Source organism: Magnolia sinica, chromosome 15, assembly GCF_029962835.1.
Source record: "Magnolia sinica isolate HGM2019 chromosome 15, MsV1, whole genome shotgun sequence".
Classification (NCBI taxonomy): Eukaryota; Viridiplantae; Streptophyta; class Magnoliopsida; order Magnoliales; family Magnoliaceae; genus Magnolia; species Magnolia sinica.
This window is the reverse complement of record NC_080587.1, coordinates 10438339-10460888: the sequence shown is the minus strand read 5'-3', so window position 1 is coordinate 10460888 and position 22550 is coordinate 10438339. Positions and strand designations below refer to the sequence as shown.

At 38.4% G+C, this 22550-nt stretch overlaps 1 protein-coding gene across 1 annotated transcript; it reads right to left on the bottom strand.

Annotated features, from left to right (window-relative positions):
* Nucleotides 1–1210: 1210 nt before the first annotated feature.
* On the bottom strand, nucleotides 1211–21521 carry LOC131226722 (T-complex protein 1 subunit gamma). Its single transcript, XM_058222387.1, has 14 exons — nucleotides 21355–21521; nucleotides 18886–18947; nucleotides 16844–16916; nucleotides 15565–15632; nucleotides 15223–15292; nucleotides 14570–14638; nucleotides 14403–14474; nucleotides 13932–14005; nucleotides 7382–7659; nucleotides 4337–4721; nucleotides 3749–3874; nucleotides 3052–3156; nucleotides 2759–2833; nucleotides 1211–1708 (listed from the first exon to the last, which is right to left on the bottom strand). Exons 1-14 carry the CDS (start codon nucleotides 21377–21379, stop codon nucleotides 1517–1519), a joined length of 1674 nt encoding a protein of 557 aa, XP_058078370.1. The 5' UTR covers nucleotides 21380–21521; the 3' UTR covers nucleotides 1211–1516.
* Between the last annotated feature and the right edge of the window lie 1029 nt (nucleotides 21522–22550).

The following is a 22550-nucleotide window of genomic DNA, read 5'->3' as shown; positions in this document are numbered from 1 at the left end:
ATTGGCTCATGAATCAGGATAAGAAAACTACAGTAAGAGTATCTACAAAGAATCAGGAGCCCTCCTCCCCGGTTCCTTCCCACCATTTTATCATTGGTTTTATGGGGCTCCTTTGCGAGTGGCCACTTTTGCTTGGTTACTAGGCTGGAAAGAATTCTTACCATTAATGACCTGCAAAGAAGAGCGATGGTTCTTCCCAATATCTATCTGTGATGTGCATAAAGAGACGATTGATCATCTTTTTATGCATTGCCAGTTCCTTAAGGTCATCGCTCTAGGTGGACTAAGTTGTGCCTAAATCTATCCATGATTTGTTATGAGCGTGGCATGGAGGTGGTGGTGGTAAGGCCTGTAAAGTATTTTGGTTGGTGTTTACTCATTTTGGCCGTGATGTGGGCTATTTGGGGTTCTAGGAAGGTGTTGTTTCCATAATGTAGAAGAGGGGGCGGCTGGCCTCCCCATTTTATTCTTTCCTGGCTTTGTGAGTTTTTTTTTTAATAAATTGCTGTTATCTCTAAAAAGAAATCAGAAGCATAGTTGTTGGGGGTCCAACGGGCCATCTTCCATCGTGGCGCCAATTGGTCAAATGGCTTCTCACGACTGTGGATGATATTCATTTGGAAAAACTGCTACTCGGCCTGCGCGTGGAAGTCAGATGAAAGGATATGGCAGGACAGATATTCAAAGGGGATCCAACTGTTCTACCAGCTTGTCATCCCAATACTTCCTCTACTGTTTCCAGGTTCCTGAAGTACACAATGGACGACCAGAAAATTTTGTAAAAACACCATTTGGGTTTTCTGTTTGTACTTCGTACTGGTGGGGACGGTGCTTCAGCGATCCAAACCATTGATATTATGGACCCCACTGCATAGCCCACGCAATAAAAAAAAAAACCCCCAATATAATAAGTAACCCCTCATTATTTGCCCAACATGTAAACTAGTAAATAAAACAAATATTTACTAAGAATACAATAAAGGGCCTGAATATATATATATATATATATATATATATATATAACAGCGGGCCTGGTGTTTCCCATTCTCTAGTTTGGTATATTTTCATCATAAGGCTTTAATTAATTTTTAAAAAAAGAAGTTACCAAAATTCATCATAAATCTTTAATTGATTTTTCTCCAACCACATTAATGATTTAATTGAGCTCAACCCTCCCCAAATTGTGATTCAATGATCAAGTAAATTGCAATTGCAGAAATGGATTTTTCTTCATCAGCTTGTGTCCATTCTCATGACCAGTCATGGAAATCTAGGGCCTCAACATTATAAGAAGATGCCACAACACCCAATCGTATTTTAAGAGCTGAAACTAAGAATACAACTTCCCCAAAGAAGTTCTATGGCAAACACTGCCTAAGCAACCAAAACTTGTGACCCTTACCTCAAATCAAAAGTTTGATTGGCCTCCAGATTGATGACAAATAACACACATAAGACTCCTGCAGAATCCTTCCATTGACCGAAGAACCGAAGTTTTTGAATTTTCCCAATGGTGCTACTCTGGAATCATTTGCTCATTATCTGCGTCTCCTTCTTCCTCAACCTGAGGTTTCTTTGGAGTGGGACCGGCCCCAGGAGCCTGCTTCTTCTTGATCCCACTCACAATATCGTCAATCCTCAGAAGCATGCATGCAGCCTCAATGGCTGTCTTGAACGTCTGTGCCTTCACATTGTAAGCATCCCAAATCTGAAAAGCCAGAAGAGAAGGTCAATACAACTGTCTCAAGAAAATGTTAGGCTGACACTGCCAAATAAAGGAGAGAACGTCAAGGCCATTCCTGCCAAGAGGATTTACGGTTTCCTTCAGTGCACTTAACACAGGGAGATCCAGGCCATTCATAAGGCAGGATCCACTGTGATGATGCCCTGGCCCAAGAGTAGGCCAGTACACTAAACAGGTGGGCCCGACATCCTTGTCGAGTATGAAACCACAGTAATGTTTGCTCTCAGCCCATTGTTGGGATGGTGCGGTGTAGTCATAAGAAACGGAATATGGTAGAGCACTCTCTCTACAGTCCACATTGCAGGGTGATGTGCAATTGAGTCCACCTATATGCAGGGCCCTAATATGGATTGTTGTCTTAAAAAATATAAATCTGTTAGACAATTATATCCATCTGATCTGTGGCCGTTAAAGTAATGGTGGAAAACAAAAACAATTCACAGTCAAATTTACAGCAAGATAAACTGTAGAAAAAGTGATGGATAGGATTTACCAATGGGTTCTATTTTTTTAAAAAAAAAGTAAACCATCCATCCAGATATATGGGTGGACCAGATCAATACATCACACTGTCACATGTCCTGTGGAGAGATGGCTCTACCATATTCCAGTTCCTCCAGCTCTATTGTATAATCTTTTTTCATTGTTATCATGTACATAGATCCACCCAATAAGTAGCAGGCCTAATTTTCTGCCCATGTATGTTCACACTGGGTCCTGTAGAACTGTCCCAACCTCAATTATGGATGCCTGCTTTAGGGCATGCTACCAAAAAAGAAAGAAAAGAAGCATGCAAATCTCCTCAATATTACTTATAGTTGAAAGAGTATTTGCACTAAGCATGAAAGCAAAGCAGCAGCAGGTTCAGATGTGGATGCAGGGAAGTTTCCATTTCAAAATGTTCGACTATAAATAACTAGGAACCAGGAGCAGGAGCGGGAGCACAAGTATTAAGCAGGATTCGGAGGAGGGGCACCTGGATAAAAGGTTCATGCAACCAAGGGAGAGTCATACCTGCCGCTCTTTCATATCAGTGATTGCGCCAGTGTTTCCATCAATGCCAATCCATGCATTCTCACCATTTGCATGCTATAAAAGAAATAACCATTTTTAGAAGAGGAAACCACATTTCAATTCAAAATTTTTTAAACCAAGAAGAATCAAGAGCCATGGCATCATGGTATGGGGTATATGTTGAGACCTATGGTTTCATGATTCGCATCTTGCAAAAAAAAAAAAAAAACAAGAACCTAAATTTAAAAGATACAGAAGATCAAAATGACAAAAGTTCGGGTCTGTGATTTTACCTTTCCCTGCAGGGCAGTCATCGTTCGAATCACATTCACCCCACAGTTTTGTGCCAAGGTGCGTGGGATAGCCTCAAAAGCTACAGCAGCAGCTTCATAGGGCCACTGTTCAAACATAAAAAATCAGAAAGATCAGTATAAGAATCATTGGAAGTAACAGCCCAACGACCGAACTTCAAATTGCGGGAGCGGATTCCTGTTCCATGCAAATCATTATCAGTTCCCTTTAACCAAGATAATGATTTGGGTGGGAAAAAAATTGAAACCTGCCTAATGCAGGTTTCATGTGTCGTTCCCTGCCGAGCACCACAGCAACTCATTTTGGGGTGGTCACAGCCACATATCCATGCAAATTGCAATTTTCGGATAGATCCAAATGCACTCCCAGGATTGACACGACAATGTCCCAAAACATTAAGTTTTCCCAACTGATATGCATGGAAGGATGCCCAAAATGATGTAGAGAACTGAAGTTTACCATTTTTATGAATCATCATCATCATAATCATCTTCTAAGCCTTATCACGACTAATTGGGGTAAGTGATGAATCCTATCTCACCATTCCACTATCATGGACCATATCATCGGTTAAACCATAGGTCCTCAGGTCTTTTCTCACTGCCAGCACCCATGTCCTTTTTTATGAATGATGCAAAATGCGACTGGAAAAAAAAAAACCAGAAATGGGAACTTTACCTTTTCAATACCTTCAATGGATGAACTCTTTTGCTTCAATGCTGCTGATACAGTCAGTTCCGTAGCACCACCGCCAGGAACAAGCTTAGGATTTTTTATAATGTTCCGTGCCACGGACATAGCATCCTGTTAAAGCAATGCAAGGTTTAGAACATAAACCACATATATATGTATTTGTGTAACATATGCTGGTGTTATAGGCATCTTCCAGGGTCCCAACGCATCAAACATGAATAATAATGTCCTGATGCACCTGGTCCTCACAAAAGCGGAAGTGATTCAGATCATAAATCTGATGGGGCCCCCAAAACCTTCCAGATTTGAAAATCCTAATCATCCAATCTTTGGCCGTTTTCATCCAGACCAAGTTATTTTCTAAACCATCCATTTCTAGGCCACTAATTGAAGGGTTTGGATCTTCCAATCTGGGAGGCTTTTGGGGTATTCCCCATCCATGGTGGGACCCATCATATCGACAGTTTGGATCAGAAAACCATGGACCCTCTCCAGCACAACCTGACGCATTAGTACATTATTTATATCTGATACATCTTTCCTCCATCCAATAAACCATCAATGGCAAGTTACCTGCAAGTTTCTTTCTACTTCATTCAAGAGATCCTTACTAGCGCCTCTTAAAAGAACGGTGCATGCTTTTGGGTCTTTGCAATCAACAATAAATGCAAAGAACTCATCACCAATTTTCTTAACTTCAAAAAGTCCTGCTCCAGTTCCAATATCAGATTCTTGGAGCTCCTCTGGTCTATTGACGACAACTGCTCCGCAAGCCTTGGCAATCCTGTTGTTGTCAGTCTTCCTCAACCTCCTGAATGCACTGACACCAGCCTTACTAAAATAATGGCATGCCAGATCACTAAGCCCTTTTTCGGTGATTACCAAGTCTGGTTTGAACTTCAGTATCTGCATGCAGAGGCCCTCGATGTATTCCTCCTCCATCTTCAGAAGGACACCCCTGTTAAAAGAATTACATTTAGTTCTTGATGCAATGATTAAATCTCAGATTCAGGGTACATCCCACCAAGGGGCCAAACCATTGCAACTCTTTTGGATTCAGCCAAAGACCAATAATGCAATAACTCGTCCTGAACACATGCATGTTTGTGGAAGCAAGATGATCTGTGGAAGCAAAATGATCTGTGGCAGCCATTGCAACTCTTTTGGATTCAGCCAAAGACCAATAAATCATGCAATGACTCGTCCTGAACATATAAATGTTTTATGGAAGCAAGATAATCTGTGGCAGCCATTGCAACTCTTTTGGATTCGGCCAAAGACCAATAATTCATGCAATGACTCGTCCTGAACATATAAATGTTTGTGGAAGCAAGATAATCTGTGGCAGCTGGTTCATCCTACACTGAAACCAAGTGGATTCTGCTCTGATGAGCGATGAGTTTTAATAACAATCGCTTTAAACAGAATCAAACTGATCTGGATCCCTCAAGTGCGACCTTTGGCGGAAAACCCAAGTTCGAAGTTAAATCTGTTATCGAGCCAAGGTCCTTTTTTGCTTACAAGCAATCATCTGCAATAAAGATGCATGCATGGTGGATCACATTAAGAAAGGTATGCGTGCCAGAGGAATTATAGAGTGCTGACCAGGTGTGGCAGTACATATGGTGCTATGGTTCTGTTATCCAGACTTTTGATGTGAGAATTCCCGTGTTAACGGGACACGTCTAATAAGATTTTTCCATGCCGACACTCCTGGACGCGACACAAGACTTTAAAACTCATACGAACAAAGTGTCCTCGTGAGTTGGACACTTTATGTGAGGTGTCCATTCACCTTCCTCAATTTTTTTGTTATGTAAATTTGTTTTATCAAGCCAAAGACATCTCACTCTTAGCCCATGAGCTTGTTGTTCTCGATACATCCAACTAGTTGGCATGGGGCCCACCATGGTATTTGTGTGACATCTCACCTGTCCAAAAAGGTCGTCCTACCATGAAAATGTGAGACCCCCAAAAGTCAGGTCGATCCAAGTATCAGATGGGACACATCATAGACTAATAGACAACAATAAACAACTGCCCAAAAAACTCCACATTCACATGGAGCGCATCTAATGGTTGGATTGACCTGATTTTGGGTCTCTCTCCACACACACATAGTTCATATTAAAAAAGTACATGCTTTGTTTCTCTTTTTGTTCTTTTTTTTAAAAAAAGTAACGAAGGAAATATATTAAAAAGAAGAAGACAAACAAAGAGGACTGCTGAGATAGCAGTCAGAGGGCAAAACTATAACCCTAAGAAAACAAGATTACAGTCTTTTAGACACATAACATGCGACACCCATTCCACGATCAACTTTTTGGCGTAGGATCCCACTGATTTAACCATAGCCTGAGAGTCGTTAAAACATCTATCGTTCCTTTCCTTCCAGACCGCCCACCAGATGGCAATAATCGCCATTCTCCAAATTCTAGTTTTTGCTTTACCTAGCTTTAGCGCCTGTCATGCTGCTAATAAAGACGCTGCAGAATTTGGGATACAGCCAACGATATTGAATCTAGACCAAAACTCCCAACAAATTTGAGTTCTCTTTTTGTTCTTTCTTCATGTTTGGGTTCTAATATTTTAACAGAATGAGTGATGTTCATAAGAACTGCTATTTCCTGATATGATTATCCATGATTTTTTATTTTTTTTTGTTTTGATAATCAACTATTTGTTAGTTTATACCTTTCAAAAAAATAGTTTCTTAATTTAAACTACCTGTAGTGTGTTTCTATTGGAACTACCTGAATATTCTTTCTAATTTCCTTCGTTTTTAATGTTTTTATTGTTTCATTTAATATTATTTATTTACTTAATTTTATTTTTTTTAGGAAGTGTCCCCATGCCTAGATTATTATTATTATTTATTATTATTATTATTATTATTATTATTATTTTACACATGCACCCCCACACACACACCCACGCACGCCATAGTGGGATTTCACCACCTATGGGTATCGAAGCCAAGACCTCATGTTGAAACTCCTCAGAGTCTACCACTGAGGTAAGGACTCGAACCCAGATTTTTTTGAAGTTACCAGTGCCGAACGCTTCGACACTTGGCACTTGTGCCACGCGTCTAGGTAATACTGGAGACACCCAAAAGTCTCTTATATTTAGCATCCCACCAGATAATCTTTGGCCTTTTCTGGACCTTTGCTGCATTTTTTTTCTTAGCCATGTACTTGTGGGCTACTGCTTGAAAGGTTAGGATCCTAAAATCTATGAAATGTTTGAGACATCGACCATCCATGGAAGGCTCATCAGAACAACAGTTTGCATCAGCAGACTGAGCCCAACAAGTACAGAATGCTGCACCTCAGCAAACTCCACATTTGCTGAGGCAACCCTATAGTTGCTCCATACACCATTTCTTTAGAAATTTAGAGCAGGAAGGTACGAAACCATATGCAAAGGAATGTGCTTATTCTCAATAAACAAGGTGGCATGATTTTGATTATTATTCACCAAAATGTCGAAAAAAAGAGGTAGAGAAAAATGGCAAAGGCAAACAAAAGCAGAGAAATTAGCAGAATGAAACAAAAAAACAAATGCGGAATTGTTTATCTAGTAAAGCATGCTAAGCAAAAAGTGTAGAACTCTTACCAGTCTTCTTCTTTAACCAACTCTGCATTTGTTTGATTCTCTCCTTTCTTATATTCAAGAGGACAATCGAGAAGAATAATACGCGGGTTCGTAATCTTCCTTCTCATTTTTCCAGGGGCAACGACATCTTTGTTAATCATAACTCCTTTTAGAACTTTAGAGTCTTCCAACTGGCCTCCAGGAACCTTCTCGACTTTTATGTATTTCTTTATATCCACATCGCGCAAGCCTTGACCAAGGTCCACACCAACCATTGTGGTAGCATCAAGTGCTAGATCCTGGAAGCAGAAAAGCAGACACTAAGGACTAGGACCATTTAAGTTGGAAGTGTGAAGAACCACCAAATAAGAAACAGAACCACCAAATAAGAAACAGATAAATGCAATTGCCAGGAAATCCCCTAAATTGTTATTATTAGTGTTGTCCTTTCAGGATTAAATGTTCAAATCTAACTTCTGGAGAAAAGGAAAGAATGAAAGAAAAGAAAAGAAAAGTTCAAATATAATATACATAAAAAACTTCAGCTACAATAACTTGTATGTGAAATTCACATACAATGACACAACGCACTCACACATGCCAAGATATCATGTCTGTATGGCATCCTAGACATGAAAAAGGTGGACCCACCATGAACATTACATAGCAAAAACCAGTCCAGCAAACTTAGGCTGGCTATCCTGTACAAAAATAAAAGGACAGTTCAAATCCTGGCTAGTGGACCAGCCTGATTTTTGTGGCAGGTGATCTTCATGGTGAGGCCACCTTTTGCATGGCTTAGAGAGATACACACATGACACTTGGCAGCCTTAAACACGTTGCATGGAAAGCCCACATACAATACATTGTAGGCGAATAATCCTGAAAATTCTTTCTTCTGTTGAAACACCATGTTACCATCATGAAGATTACATAGCAAAAACCAGTCCAGCACACTTAGGCTGGCCATCCTGTACAAAAAGAAAAGGACAGTTCAAATCCTGGCTAGTGGACCAGCCTGATTTTTGTGGCAGGTGATCTTCATGGTGAGGCCACCTTTTGCATGTCTTAGATCCATACACACATGACACTTGGCAGCCTTAAACACGTTGCATGGAAAGCTGTTGAGTGTGAAATATTACATATTTTTCTCTATTTATACCTTGATTTTATAAACATGATGTGCTTAATCGATTTAACTATGCATGTTTTCATGTGCGAGGTGATTTCGAGAGCTTAAGGTGAAATTGATGTCAAAAGAAAGATTTATGCTCAAAAGATTACTAAATGAAGATTTGGATATTTGAAAGTCATTAACGAAGAATTCACATGCCAAAGATCCAAGAAAACCAAGTGAGGAATGGAGAGAATCAAAGATTTGAAGTGAACAAAAGAAATCCTGAAATTGTCCTGAAAACAAACATATTCCTGAAATTGTCCTGAAAAAATATATTCTAAAACTCCGAGCTTATTTTGGGAAACTGCACAGGGTGTGTAAAATTGAGGTGGTTTAAACTCCAAGCTTCTTTTGGGAAACTGCGCAAAGTGCGTAAATTTGAGGCGGTTTCTAGATTTTTCAAACTAGGTGCGAAAGTTGGAGTTCCACAACTATAAATAGAACTCCTTAAGATGCTCCAAAGCATCTTCTAGGTTTGGAAAGGTCTCAAGGAATATACACAAGGGTGGAGCAGCAGCCAAAGAGTTTTTTTTCTTCCCTAGTTTATTTTTCATGCTTTGTTTAAGAGATTTGGTTTCAATCATGTCTATGGTTGGCTAAACCTCCTAGCTAGGGCTAAGAGGTGAAGTTTGTAGCATGTTTGGATGTTTACTTTGCTTTGATTCTTGTTATTATTAAACTTCATTGATTTCTAGTTTGATATTAAGGGAATATTTTCAGTTTTCTATGATTTATTGTGACTCAAATTACAATAGATGTTGTGATAGCTTTGAATATCTTCTTTACCTGTTTTGAGATAGTGAGATTGGTAAATCCCGTTGTTCACCATCATCTTCTATGCATGGTAGGGTGATGGAATCCCTTCCAATCATCACAATTCTCTTTCATTGAGAATTAGGTCAATGAAAAATTCAAATTTGATGTAATTGTTTTATCTTCCAATTGCATAGGATAGGACTTCAATTCCAATCAAGGTATCCCGTATCGGTATCGGTTGGCATAACGGCGCCCTCCGATACCGATACGGATACGGGGGTGTAAAGGCGAAATGGGGGCGTAACGGCCTGTAATGGTGCAAATTTATTTTTTTTGCCAAAAAAATATGGATTAAATCTGGAATATTCTAAGCATTCCAAATATGCATTCATTTATAAATTGGAACATGTTTATGGTGGTGTAACGGTCCACTCTTTGGTGAGAAGTTGTATCGGACTGTCTAATTAATTTTTGAACTAGGTAACCTGAATTTGACTACAAAATTCATATATTTAATTTTCTAAAAATCTAATTTATATACTTAACAACTTGATATCATTTCTCCTAATAGTTCTTTAAAAAAATGAAATTAAATTCAGGTAGATGGCGTTGCCAATTTGGGGCTGACTTGGAGGACCAATCTATGCTCCAAATCAGCCTCAAATTCATGCAATTTATTGCCATTATCCCACTTATGAATTGGTGGACATTTATTGGATAGTGAATCATGAAAAAAAAAAAAATCAAAAGGCCTTATTTTAAAAAATAAAAGTCCACAAATTAACAATTAAAACTATTCAAACAATTTGATTTGAGTTAGCAATTGCAGTCCATAATTTAATTAGCAAATTTTAAGTTAATATATGTCTCGTGTACAATTTTTTAAGGGCCCGAATTAGGCGGGACTCGGATTGTGAACTGTAGCACACGTGTCAAAGTTTTTTGGGCCCCACCCGTGATGAATGTGTTATATCCACACCGTCCATCCATTTTGCCAAATAATTTTAGGGCATGAGCCCAAAAATGAGGCACATCCAATGCTTAGGTGGACTACACCATAAGAAACAACAATAATTAAATGTTTACCATTAAAAATTTATTGGGGGCTACAAAAGTTTTAGATCAAGCTGACATGTGTGTTTTCCCTTCATCCACGTAAGTGTGACCCAATTAATAGGTTAGATTGAAAATAAACATTACAGTGGACCTTAAGAAATTTTTAATGGTGAGCATTCTATAACCACTGTTTCCTATGGTGTGGTCCACCTGAGATTTGGATATTACTAATTTTTTGGATCCTGACCTAAAATGACATGGCAAAATGGATGGACGACATGGATAAAATATATACATCATGGTGGGGCCCACTCGGGTCTGATCATGAGGTATGTGTTATATCTAAACCGTCCATTCATTTGACGAGCTTGTCTTAAGGCTTGACACGAACAATAATACAGATCTAATTATCAAGTAGACCACACGGCAAAAAGCAGTGGGGGATTGAACGTCTACCATTGAAACCCTTCTTGGGATCACAGAAGTTTTGGATCAATATGAAATTTGTTTTTCCTCTTCATTCAAGTCCTTTTGACCTTATGAACAGATTGGATGAAAAATAAATGTTACAGTGGGCCCTACGAATTGTTTAACGGTGAAAATCATTATCTTCGCTGCTATTTTTGGTGTGGTCCAGATGATCTTTGGATATAATTCATTTTTTTGGTAGTGCTCTAAAATTATCTCTGAAAATAGATGAACGGTGTAGATATAATAAATACATCACTGTGGAGCCCATGTAACTTTGATCTCCTTTGAACCGTTCGTACAACTCGGAGCTCAAGGAGTGTCAGCGCTCGTCTTAGCATGACACGTACCCACAGCAGCTAGCTGGTGTGTGGTACACCTGCAAATAATAATTATTTTTTAAAAAAAAAAGGAGAGGGAAACCGAAAAGAAAAAAGAGGGAAAGAAGAGAGAGAGAGAGAGAGAGAGAGAGAGAAGAAGAAGAAGAAGAAGGCTTCAGCAGCAGCTGCCCGAAAAGAAGAAGAAGAAGGAGGAGAAGAAGAAGAAAAGAAAGGAAAAAAGGTAAGTTTTTTTCTTTTTCTTTTTTCAAGGCCCGTAACAGCCGTTACGGGTCCGTAACGGCCGTTATGGACCATAATGGCCGTTACGATCACAGAATTCCGTAACGGCCGTTTCGACCCCGTATCGCATAACGGTGTCGGCCGTTACCGTTACATATCGGCTGATACGGCCGTATCATAACCAATACGAGACACCTTAATTCCAATTGTGTTCCATGAATCAAGTAAGGTAGCATCTTGATAGCTACAAGTGGATCCTTGGCACCCTAGTTCCCACCTTGAAATTCATAAGTTTTAATCAACATTATTCACCATTACTCTCAATTATTCAGATTTCAATTTAGATCTTTTTCTAGTTCTAGTTCTAGTTATTTTCAGAATACGTACAAGTTTAGTCTATGCGGATTCGACCTCGGTCTTACTGAGTTATTACTACATCGCGACCCTACACTTGGGGTTGTGAACAAAAGCCCACATGCAATACATTGTAGGCGAATAATCCTGAAAATTCTTTCTTCTGTTGAAACACCATGTTACCATCAAGAGATCAAAGCCAAAGCAAGCTTGTCATGTATCCTAGACATGTGAAAAGGTAAGTTGGGCTCAAAACCATGACCTCAATGTTGAAACACACCATGTATAGGCACAAAACCGCAAGTTTGTCATCAATGTTTTAATTTTTAAATATTGTAGCCTACACACTACGTGGCAGGCAAAACAAAAACAAACAAAAAACATATTTCTCCTGTAGCATATGCTACACAAGTCGTAGCGTATGCTAAAAGCTTAGCGTGTAGTGTATGTAGCATACACTACATACCTTTAGAAAAAACACACATTTTTATTTGTTAGTTCCAGATCGACGTAAAATGGTGGTGACCCATTCTTTTCACATCTGGCAATGATGTTGAGCTATCCAGACCATCCGAATAGTAGGTACTATTGTAGATGGAGACTACTTATACTTTTACCCATATCAGACAATCTTACCCATCTATAAATGGGCCTCCATGTGTTCACCTGTGGAATTATGCCATATCATAAATGATATGGAACTCGCACTTAACAATAACTTACAAAGTTAAAATAAAAGGGTTTTCTGAAGAGGGTTCTGCCTCTTCCGAAAACCCTCTTTCGAAACCTTCAGTTGACGCAAGCACCCCTCTGCCCCAAATCCCTTTCTTAGATTCTCTCGATCCATAAAGCCATTTGAAGAGGAGGTTTCAGTCGATCAATCGACTGCAAGAAGGTCCATATTTTTTCAAGATCTTTGGAGCTCGAATAAAGGAGAAAATCAAATTTCCCCTTTTCACATCCATACAGCTACGAAGCTTAAAAATCCACTTTTTTTTATTGATTGAATCTCTTCTCAAGATTGATAGCAATATGTTCTTGCCCCTTAATATTTTTTAACGAGTTCTTTTTCATTTCAGATGAAGATTTATGGTTTCTTTTGGGATTTTTCTTTCTTTCTTTTTTTAGGATGCCGGCTACTATGCAATGTTGTAGGAAAGGGGTTGTTGTGCATTCCTTTTTTTCTTCTTCTTCTTCCTCTTCTTTCTTTTATTATTATTATTTTTTTTTTGCTTTAAGGGCCTATTGTGGGCGTGGGTGTGGCATGTTACTATGCAACCCATGCTTCTTCAGAGGCATTTGGGTGGCTGTGCATTGTTTTCTATGGTGTGGCGCACGTGGGGCCCACTGTGGTGTGTATGGTATGGGTTTAACCTACCCAGTCTATCATGTGGGCCTCCACTTGGTTTTTTAGTGGCTGTCCTGTGGTGTAGTGTCCACAAGACAGTGGTGGCGGTCTTGTTTCAGGCTCTCTTTTTTCTTACTATTTTTAAATTAAAACATAGAACTATTGTGTAGCATAAGCTACACGCTATAGAGAGCTGAACACAGCGCAACACGCTACGTGCTATTTAAAACACTACTTGTCATATATCTATGCAATATGAGTTCATTTTGTCTCTGTTGCAACTCAGCATCCAACCTGTGTCGCCACACGCTGGGGCCCACATGTTGATATTGTCCCATGGTTTGAGAAAGTTTCTTACAGTGGACCATATAGCATAGATTCCACCACATGGACAGATCCGATCATCAGACCAGTAAGCATGTGGGCCCCAGTGGCCACTGACAAGCTGGTTAATGAGTCTTGACAGAGGCAAAATGAACTCGTTTAATATCATGAGCAGAATCTACAAAGAGATGCTGAGAGAACTTTGGCTAGCATAGATGGAAGGGGAATTTTGCAACACATGTGCCAACCTGGCACAAGTGAGTAAAAGCTGGGCCATTCACTATGACTTGCCTCTTCAATCTACCTTCACAGTTCAGACAAATTGCCTTGACACTGCTCCATATACAAATGTTAGTCTAGAACTCCAAATAACATCACAAATACAACAGAAAAGAGAATAAACAATAAGAATAACAAGTAGCTGCATATTGAACACACCAAATTAACTGGTCGTTATAAAGGGTGTGATAAAACGCTTAATAACAAAATCTGGAGTGTGGAGACATCAGATATAGGGAGATTACTCACAGCAATTAGGTTCCCAAATTGACTTGTAAACTTTGTGCCAATACAACTTTTAACTAAGGCCAGCATTGTAGCACCTGCCAAAATAAATGTCATAAATGTCTCCATGACAAGTATCATAAATAAGCATAACATTAGAAAATAGGTAATTGGTATCTATACCAAGCCCAGTGGATAGATACACCCAAATCTCTCTACTTACTGAAAATAGACGGAAGTGGGCATACTATCAGTTAGGGTGGGTATAAATAGTGGCTCCCTAAAAGGTAATAACATGGACTCTAAAATAGGAAAAGTTTGGCATCTTGTAGAAGTTCTACAAAGAACATGCAACATACTAAAAGGAGAAACAGAAGAATAAAATAGAATATCATGAACCACAACAATGCTAAACACCCAATGCACAGACATCAAATGGGGGAAAAGAGAACTAAAGTTTCGATGGTGTGACGGGCAGAGAACGTAGGAACTCACGATCATTCACATCAATAGACATAGCTATCTTGTCAAGCACAGCAATTGAATCCTCAAGTGCTTTATTGTAGGCTGTAAATGGACATTGAATTCACCATCAGCAAAAACAAAATCAACTGCCACAGAAACTTAGGACAGATAACACCCTCCAGTGCATCAGATCTTACCTCGGCAAATGACAGTAGGATGATATTTCTTGTTAATGAAGGCTTCCGCAACATGTAGCATCTCACCAGCTTCAACAAATTTTCACTCAAAGAATCAGTAATAAGACAAGAGGACTAAGATCAAACTTACCGCACATATATAGTAAACGATAAATTTTGCAATGACAATGGAAACCCTAGTTCGCATGTGTTAATATTATTTGACACTGCCCATAGCATTCCTGATGTAAAGAGTTAATAGTTCCTCAGAATTTGATAGTAAAAAATATAGTTTGACACTACATATAGCATAAATCTTGTTAAAGCCCCTAACTACAAAGAAAAGTGTGCTCATAAAATATCCATACCATAGTCTTGCTATGGAAATACAAAAAGATAAATATAGAGTCGTCTTGGTAATCTGATCTTTATTTGGAAGACAAATACAAATGCATTGGACATGTCAACAGGCGAGGCACAGGCACAGCGCATGACAACTAACAAAAGATTACAGTGACATTATGGGATCATGAGAATACCAAGACCTTCCTCTACGAAAAAGAAGGAAGTCATATTGGTGATATTACTGCATTGGGTTTAAAGACGATAGGAAGCATATTGTTATTGCAGAAACAGTAGTCGTGAGGCTTAAATATCAAAAGCTAAGGACATACCAAGAACAATGACAGATGTTGTTCCATCCCCTACTTCTTCATCTTGTGTGCGGCTGAGTTCAATCATGGACTGTCAACTCCCAAAAAGAAGGAATTAGATTTTTTTTTTTAAATGGAGAAACTTGCAGATTAGAAAATACCACAAGGTAAATTGCACACACCCCTAAGCCGCACATACTCCATTACAAAATGACATGAGAAGAATGCGCCCAAAAAAAAATAAAAATTAGCAACAACAACTCATTATACGATGGATGGGCGCAATCAAGAAGGTCACAAAGCATACATGGTATGTCCCATAAACTTTCCCATGCCAAGGGATTCACAAGATATGAGCCATACCTTAGCAGCTGGATGGGCGATATCCAACTCACGTAGTATGGCATTACCATCATTAGTGACAACAATTCCTGTTAAAGAAATTTGAAAATCATATCAGTAACTTCAATATATCTGATTTCCAACATAATCCAAAGATCTAGGAAATGTAAGTCACAATTGAAAAAGAGCCAACATTGCATGTCAAAAATGTGACAAAGAGGGATAGCACGTGCACCACATTAAGGAGTAACCAAATGTGAAGGAATTATGGAACACTTAATATTTCCTACTTTTTAAAACATGGAAGCCCATTTTCCCATGATGCTTACAATGGGTCGAAGTGTACAAGCATTAAGTTCCTATCTTCCCCAGACAAAATAACAGCAAAAAGAAAAGGCAACATCACTGTTTTAAACATCATTATCGCATAATGTATCGCACCCTTGGGATATGGATAAATATTAGTTATCGCATGGGATATATCAGTTGTATCGCGTAATGTATTGTTATTGTTGGGAAACATAGGAATATTAGGAAATTGGTCAAATTTTTCTATCAAACTTCAGGAATTGTTGAAAAAGGCACCAATACACACTTAGAAATCAAAACATTACCCAAAAAAAAAGTGCAAATAACAGGGGTTTCCTTTGTATGGGGTCCTAATATATGCGTTGTCTAACTGAACCAATGTAAATATACTCAAAGTCTATCCATATAATTTATAAACATAAGAAGACATGTATGGAAACACAAGCAATACATTTAAAAGCAAAAAAAGAATTACTAGATCAACTTACATACATGTTTGATTTTGTGTTTGGATACAAAGATTGCAACTAATTTGAGAGAAATTGAGAAATTTCAATTTTTCCCAATTTTTCATAACTTAGCCCATCTCTCCCAAATCTTGAAATCGAAGCTCCAAATCCATGATTTTTCATGTAACAATTTGACACAGATTTAACATGATTTACGACAACAAAATAGATCGAAAATCGAAAATGCTCCCCGGATCGAATAGGTAAGGATATATCGGCACTACTTGTGTGTTTCGTATCGCACAGGTAGGATACAAGATATATCGTGGGATATATTGGCCGATATCATCGATGCTTAAAACATTAGCCAAGATAACACACAACCTTTACAAAACCTTTCAAATATGCATTGTTCACACCAATGTCTATTTCAGAGGGAAAAGATATTGCATTCGTTTGTTTGCAACAGCAAGCTCTCTTTTCACAGGCATTTAAAACAGTAAGAATTGTAACAATGATATCCAATGAGGTAAGAAGAGCACCTCCTTGAGCATCAAGTAGCATCTTCAACATGGATCGAGGACCCAAAGTAGTACGGATAATGTCGGCCACAGCCTGTAAGGAATGGGCAAAAGGCAAGCAAAATTAACAGAAAAATACAACTCAATACAGAGAAAATCCTTTGCCACTGGGTTTTCTGTAACTTAAATGATTCAAATCTCTAGGACAAATATTGAAAAGGCTATCATAAGTCATGTTCAACAGTCACAAAGCTAGAAGTGATCCTGATAATTTCAATATGGAAAAAGGAAATCCAAGCTAAGTAATGCAAAAGGGCTATTTTCACTAAAGTTTTTGAAACATTGGTTTTGTTGAAAGAATATTCCAAATGCATATGTGACTAAAGAAAGATCCATTGAGTGGGGGGCAGACATTATCCAATACAAAGAGAACGTTTTCCTCAGAAAGACCATCACTAGATTAGCCTCAAGAAGCAGCAGTGCTAGTTCTTATGTCCCCATGTCCAAGAAACAAAGCAATATTTCAAATTGACCATGCTTAAGCATCAGGCAGTGTTTTTAAATAGCTTACGCTATGTAGCATCAAGCGTGCAACTTACACTATGTAGCTCATGAAAATAACTCAGGTCGCATGTACCGTGTGCTATAAACTAATTTGCATACTCTACATGCTACATAACCTACGCTACACACTGCATGGCTTGCATTAAAAATCATCTTTCAATAAAACAATAAAATCATTTAATATTTTCAAAGATTTGTTGCATTTTCTATTTTTCAATAAAAATTAGATATTTTCAATAATTTTAGTAAAATAATATAAGTAACAGCATTAAATCAGTTTAGTTGCTCTTTCTTCAAATGGAACATGCTTAGGAATCACCAAATATCATGAAATTTCATTTCCAATCAGTCTAATTTGGTGCAAAAATATCATGAAGGTTCATTATATTTGATGTAACCAAAACCCTAATTAAAAATCCAGAAATAGTATGTAGCTCATGCTGCACATTGTAGCGTACACCTCACGCTTTAGAGGGGTGAATGCTACACTACACACAATCCGCTATTTAAAACACTGGAATGAGGTGAAATCCAGGTAAAAAGGCATAAAGAACATCACATCATCATCTCTTAATTAAGTAGAATAAATTTTATTTTTATTTTTTTTAAGTAATGATCCATGGAAGTATTAAAAAGGAAAAGGGAAAAAACTCAGTTCTTGAATTACAGACAAGGAAAAGAAACCATAGCTCTTCCACCTCAAGCTCGAGCATAGAGTGGTGAGTGCATAAACCCACTAGGCTGCAATTTGGGGAACACGTGCAAACATGGCATCGTGTATGGGATCCATGCAAGGGTGGGGATCCCCCATGACATGCCCTGGACTAAAACTCAGTCTGGCTCAATCATTAGGTGAGCCAAACATTTATGATTAGACCATTAACCCACCTAATTAGAGAACCTAATTTTTGGTCTGGAGCAAGGTATTAAAAAACACTTCATAACGGTCATTACATAACGGCAATGGTGAGAACAGTTACATGATAGGGGCCAAAAATGGCCCATAATGGTAATGGTGGCCGTAATGGCCCGTAATGTAACGCTAATTGGGGTGGCCGTTACGGCCACCATTACTGTTATTGAATACCTTGGTCTAGAGGCATATTCATGGTGAACCCCACATGATGAGTGGCCTTGATCCAGCACATGTGAAACACGTTGCACGTGCTGTGAGTCTATGACTCGCCACAACATTTTTCATTAAAAAACGGTAGATCTTGCAGAAAGCTCCACTTACCAATGAACAAAATGCGGGCTACAGACTACCAACTTTGCCCTTACCCAACCTCATTGATATTGATGAAAATGACAAGTCATGAAGCAAAATGTTGCAAACACCAAGTTAATGCATTCTTGGTTCCAAGGTTTCAAACAAAATCATGTACAAGATTGTAACAAGTAGAAGGAAATAAAACCAATGAAACAGTGCCCTATCAGGCAGCAATGCCGTTAGATCAAAGACTTACCAATCATCAAGCAATATAAAGATCAAAGCTTACCTTTGATGCTTGGATATTTGCATGGTGCACCTTGCTTCCAGATTCCCTTGTCAAAGAATCTTCTGCTCAGTTCAATTCAAACATACCATGAGATTAAACTCCTGGTCAAGGGTTCAAGTACCCATAGGTGGTGAAATTCCACTAGCGTGAGTGTGTCGGGTGTGTGTGCATACGTTTAACAAAAAACAAAACATACCATGAGATTAAAAAAATTAGTACTGCTACTAGTGACCAGGTCTTATTTGACAACAACAGAGAATCAGAGATCGTATTAAATTAAATTAGAGCTGCATGGAATTTCAATATTGCAACAATAAAGAAGAAAAGTGCATCATCATGTACTTCAAATCAGAACCCAGCAAAATGGTAAGTAGGGGAATGAGATTATTAAGATAATGGCTCACAGAAAATGCCTTCAACAGGCCACATAATGATCAGTAGCGCATTTGGATATGCAGTCGAAGCAAATTGCAATGATTAATTTAATGAAATTAGGAGACATCCCAGCAAAAAACTTTGAGTAAAAGTGGAGGGAATATAAAGACACCGGATAGAGAAAGACCACACAAATAGACCACATAACCTAAGGAATTAATAGGGTGCATTTTCTTTATTAGGAAGGCCAGAAGATACAAAAGAACAGAAAAACAAAACAAAGAATAAACCAAACCAATGACACCGGATAGGAAAAGACCACACAAATAGACCACATAGCCTAAGGAAGCAATACGGAGCATTTTTTGAGAATTGAAATTTTATTAGGAAGGTAGGAAGCCGCAAAAGAACAGAAAAACAAAACAAAGAACAAACCAAAGCCCATGGGTTGGAAACACAAAGCTATATAAATAGCGTCCGCCCCAAAGAATCAAGATCCCCAGTCCCTTGGGAAAGAGAAAATCTTCCAAAGCATAGCCCTCGTGGTTTTACCAATGTCCTTGAAGCATTTAACATTTCTCTCCAGCACTGTTGTCAAATCACATATAATTGCATACGCCATCAGCCTGGGCTGATCGCTCAGACTAATGGCTTTTTTTTTTTTTTGAAATTTAAAAAAATCATAAAAATCATTAAAAAATTTCTAAAAAATTAAGAAAAACTGTCTAATTAATACAAGTGATTGGATCAAGTATTATATACCTATTTCATTGTAGTTTGACTATTAGACCATTTATAAGTTAATCTATGTCATATATAACAAAACAAATTTAAACAATCAGCAAGTTACACAGAGAGAATTAATTATTAAAATTACATACAAACTTAATCGATAGCTTGAATCATGATGAGTTGATACATACAGTACGAGTTATAAGTACAACTCTACAAGCCACAACTTATTACAATCTATAAGAAATATGACCATTGGCCATTATACCATCGCATACTAGAGTATGCCATTGTTATGCGATTGTGCCATCGCATACTTTAGTATGCCATGGCATACTTCCTACATGGCATATGTGATCATTCTATATGCAATCTGAACCAATGTATTATGCGATCGCACATGACAACACTGCTCTCCAGCAAGATGCTGCACGAGACTGCAAAAGGAGTTGGAACAACATATGTTCCATCTCTGGAACAGGAGCCCAAATTGCAATTCCATTAACATTCGAGTTTGACTGACTGCATTCCAAATTGCAATTCCACTAACATTCGAGTTTGACTGACTGTGTTCCAAATTGCAATTCTACTAACTTTCAAGTTTGCTTGAAAGGAACATAACCGCAAAATAAGGGCTCCTTCCTCAAAATGAAAACCCAGAAACATCATCAAATTCTGTCATTTCCTCTTGAATAAAACTAGGAGAAATGTTCGCATATAATGTTTTCTTTCCCACCCATATGTCATTTGTCTGTAATAATTGAGTTGTGCAAATGTTGGGACACATCATAAGATCGCATTGGATTAAAATTAGTATCGACCATTCATTTGCCAATCTACACCATCAAAATCAACAGAAAGCCCTTCATCCAAATCAATGTACATGTTCAACCTACCTAATGAGTGGATCACTCCAAATTTACTCTAGGCGATCTTCATGGTATGTTGCACCATTTTCACAGCTCAGATTTCCAAGCAAAGTGACACTATCAAAACTAAAACCATTGTTTGTTAAAGTTCCCATACAATCTTTGCATGTGAACATTTCACAGAAACTAATGTTTGCTGGGCCACCGCATCTAAACGATGAGGCCGACCTAATGGACGGCTAAGATGTTGACTCTCATTCACTTTTTTTTTTCAAGAAAATGGAAAAAGGAAAGAAAAGCTGTTGCCAAGATCTCTAAAATAGAACTAATATTTTCTTTTTCTATTATTATATCGCGCTGAAGAAAACAAATAACAATAACAATAACAATAAAAAAAAAAAAAAAGGGAGAATGGGATTGTCTGATGGTAATGAAAAATGCAGATGCTGGATTTTTCAAGAGAAATGATATTGTAAGAATCGAGGAGACTTACTGAGAACGAGGACTGGCGCGTGCATCGCTGTAGAGATGGAGAGTCTTTAAGATTCACAGAGAGAGAGAGAGAGAGAGAGAGAGAGAGAGAGAGGGCTGTTTGGATTCAATGGAATGGTCGGAAAGGAAATAGGGTTTTACGGAGAAACCCTCTTCGCGTGGTAACTCAAGTACGCTTTGGACACGGATTTCCTGCTAGAGCCTTTCGCTGGAAGCTCCTGGAAAGCTAGGTAGGGTCCGTGATGTTTGTGAGAAATCCACTCCGTCCATCTGTTTTTTAAGCTCGTTTTAGGACATGTGACTAAATATCAGGAGGATCCAAAACTCGAGTGGGCCACAATAGAGGAAACAGTGGGTATTGAACGACAACCGTTGAAACATTCATAGGGCCACAAAAGTTTTGTATTAGACTATGGTTTTTTACGTTTTCAGTTCATCCCTGTGCGAATGACCTTGTAAATGGCTTGGATTGCATGTAAACATTGATGGTGTAGGCATTTCTTTCCCTAATTTCTCCTCCCGTACATCTTCTTTGAGTTTTGGATTCAACTGATTTGATGTAGAATGTTCTGAAATGAGGTCAAAAACCGGACGGACATAGTGGATTTCCAATAAACATCACTGTCAAAGGCTTTTCTGATCATTTTAATGGCCCACTTAGCTGGCTATAACTTTAAACTCCGTCGGCCTTAAAGAGAAATTGACCACTGTAAACTCACAAAATGAGTAATTTACGACTGTACGACCCATTTATGGCCCATTTAGGAGACTAAGCCCACCTCATTTTCCCTTGCAAGAATACGCCCCAGCTGTACGGACACCTTTTCAAAGGTCGAAAATGCCCCTAGTATAAACGACGGGTTTTACTGCTGTTGCCAGCTATGTCTCCACCGAAAAAATTCTAGCTTTTTTCCTTTTTTCTCTCTTTGATCGTTCATCCTACCCTTAGATTACCAATTTCTGATCACTTCTCCCCCCTGTGACTGTCCACTGAAGCAGTAAAACCCTTCTTTTACCGCTTCCTTCTTTCCCCTTTATCTGGTCAAGAATACACACCTCACAGACGTCCTTTTCGACTTTTTTGAGCCCAAGATAGGACAAAATATGGTCCCCCCGGCTAAGAAGCCTCGAATGTGAGGTATATTGAAATCCCTGCTTTCGTTTTTTCGACCCCACTGTATATTTTACTATATATGC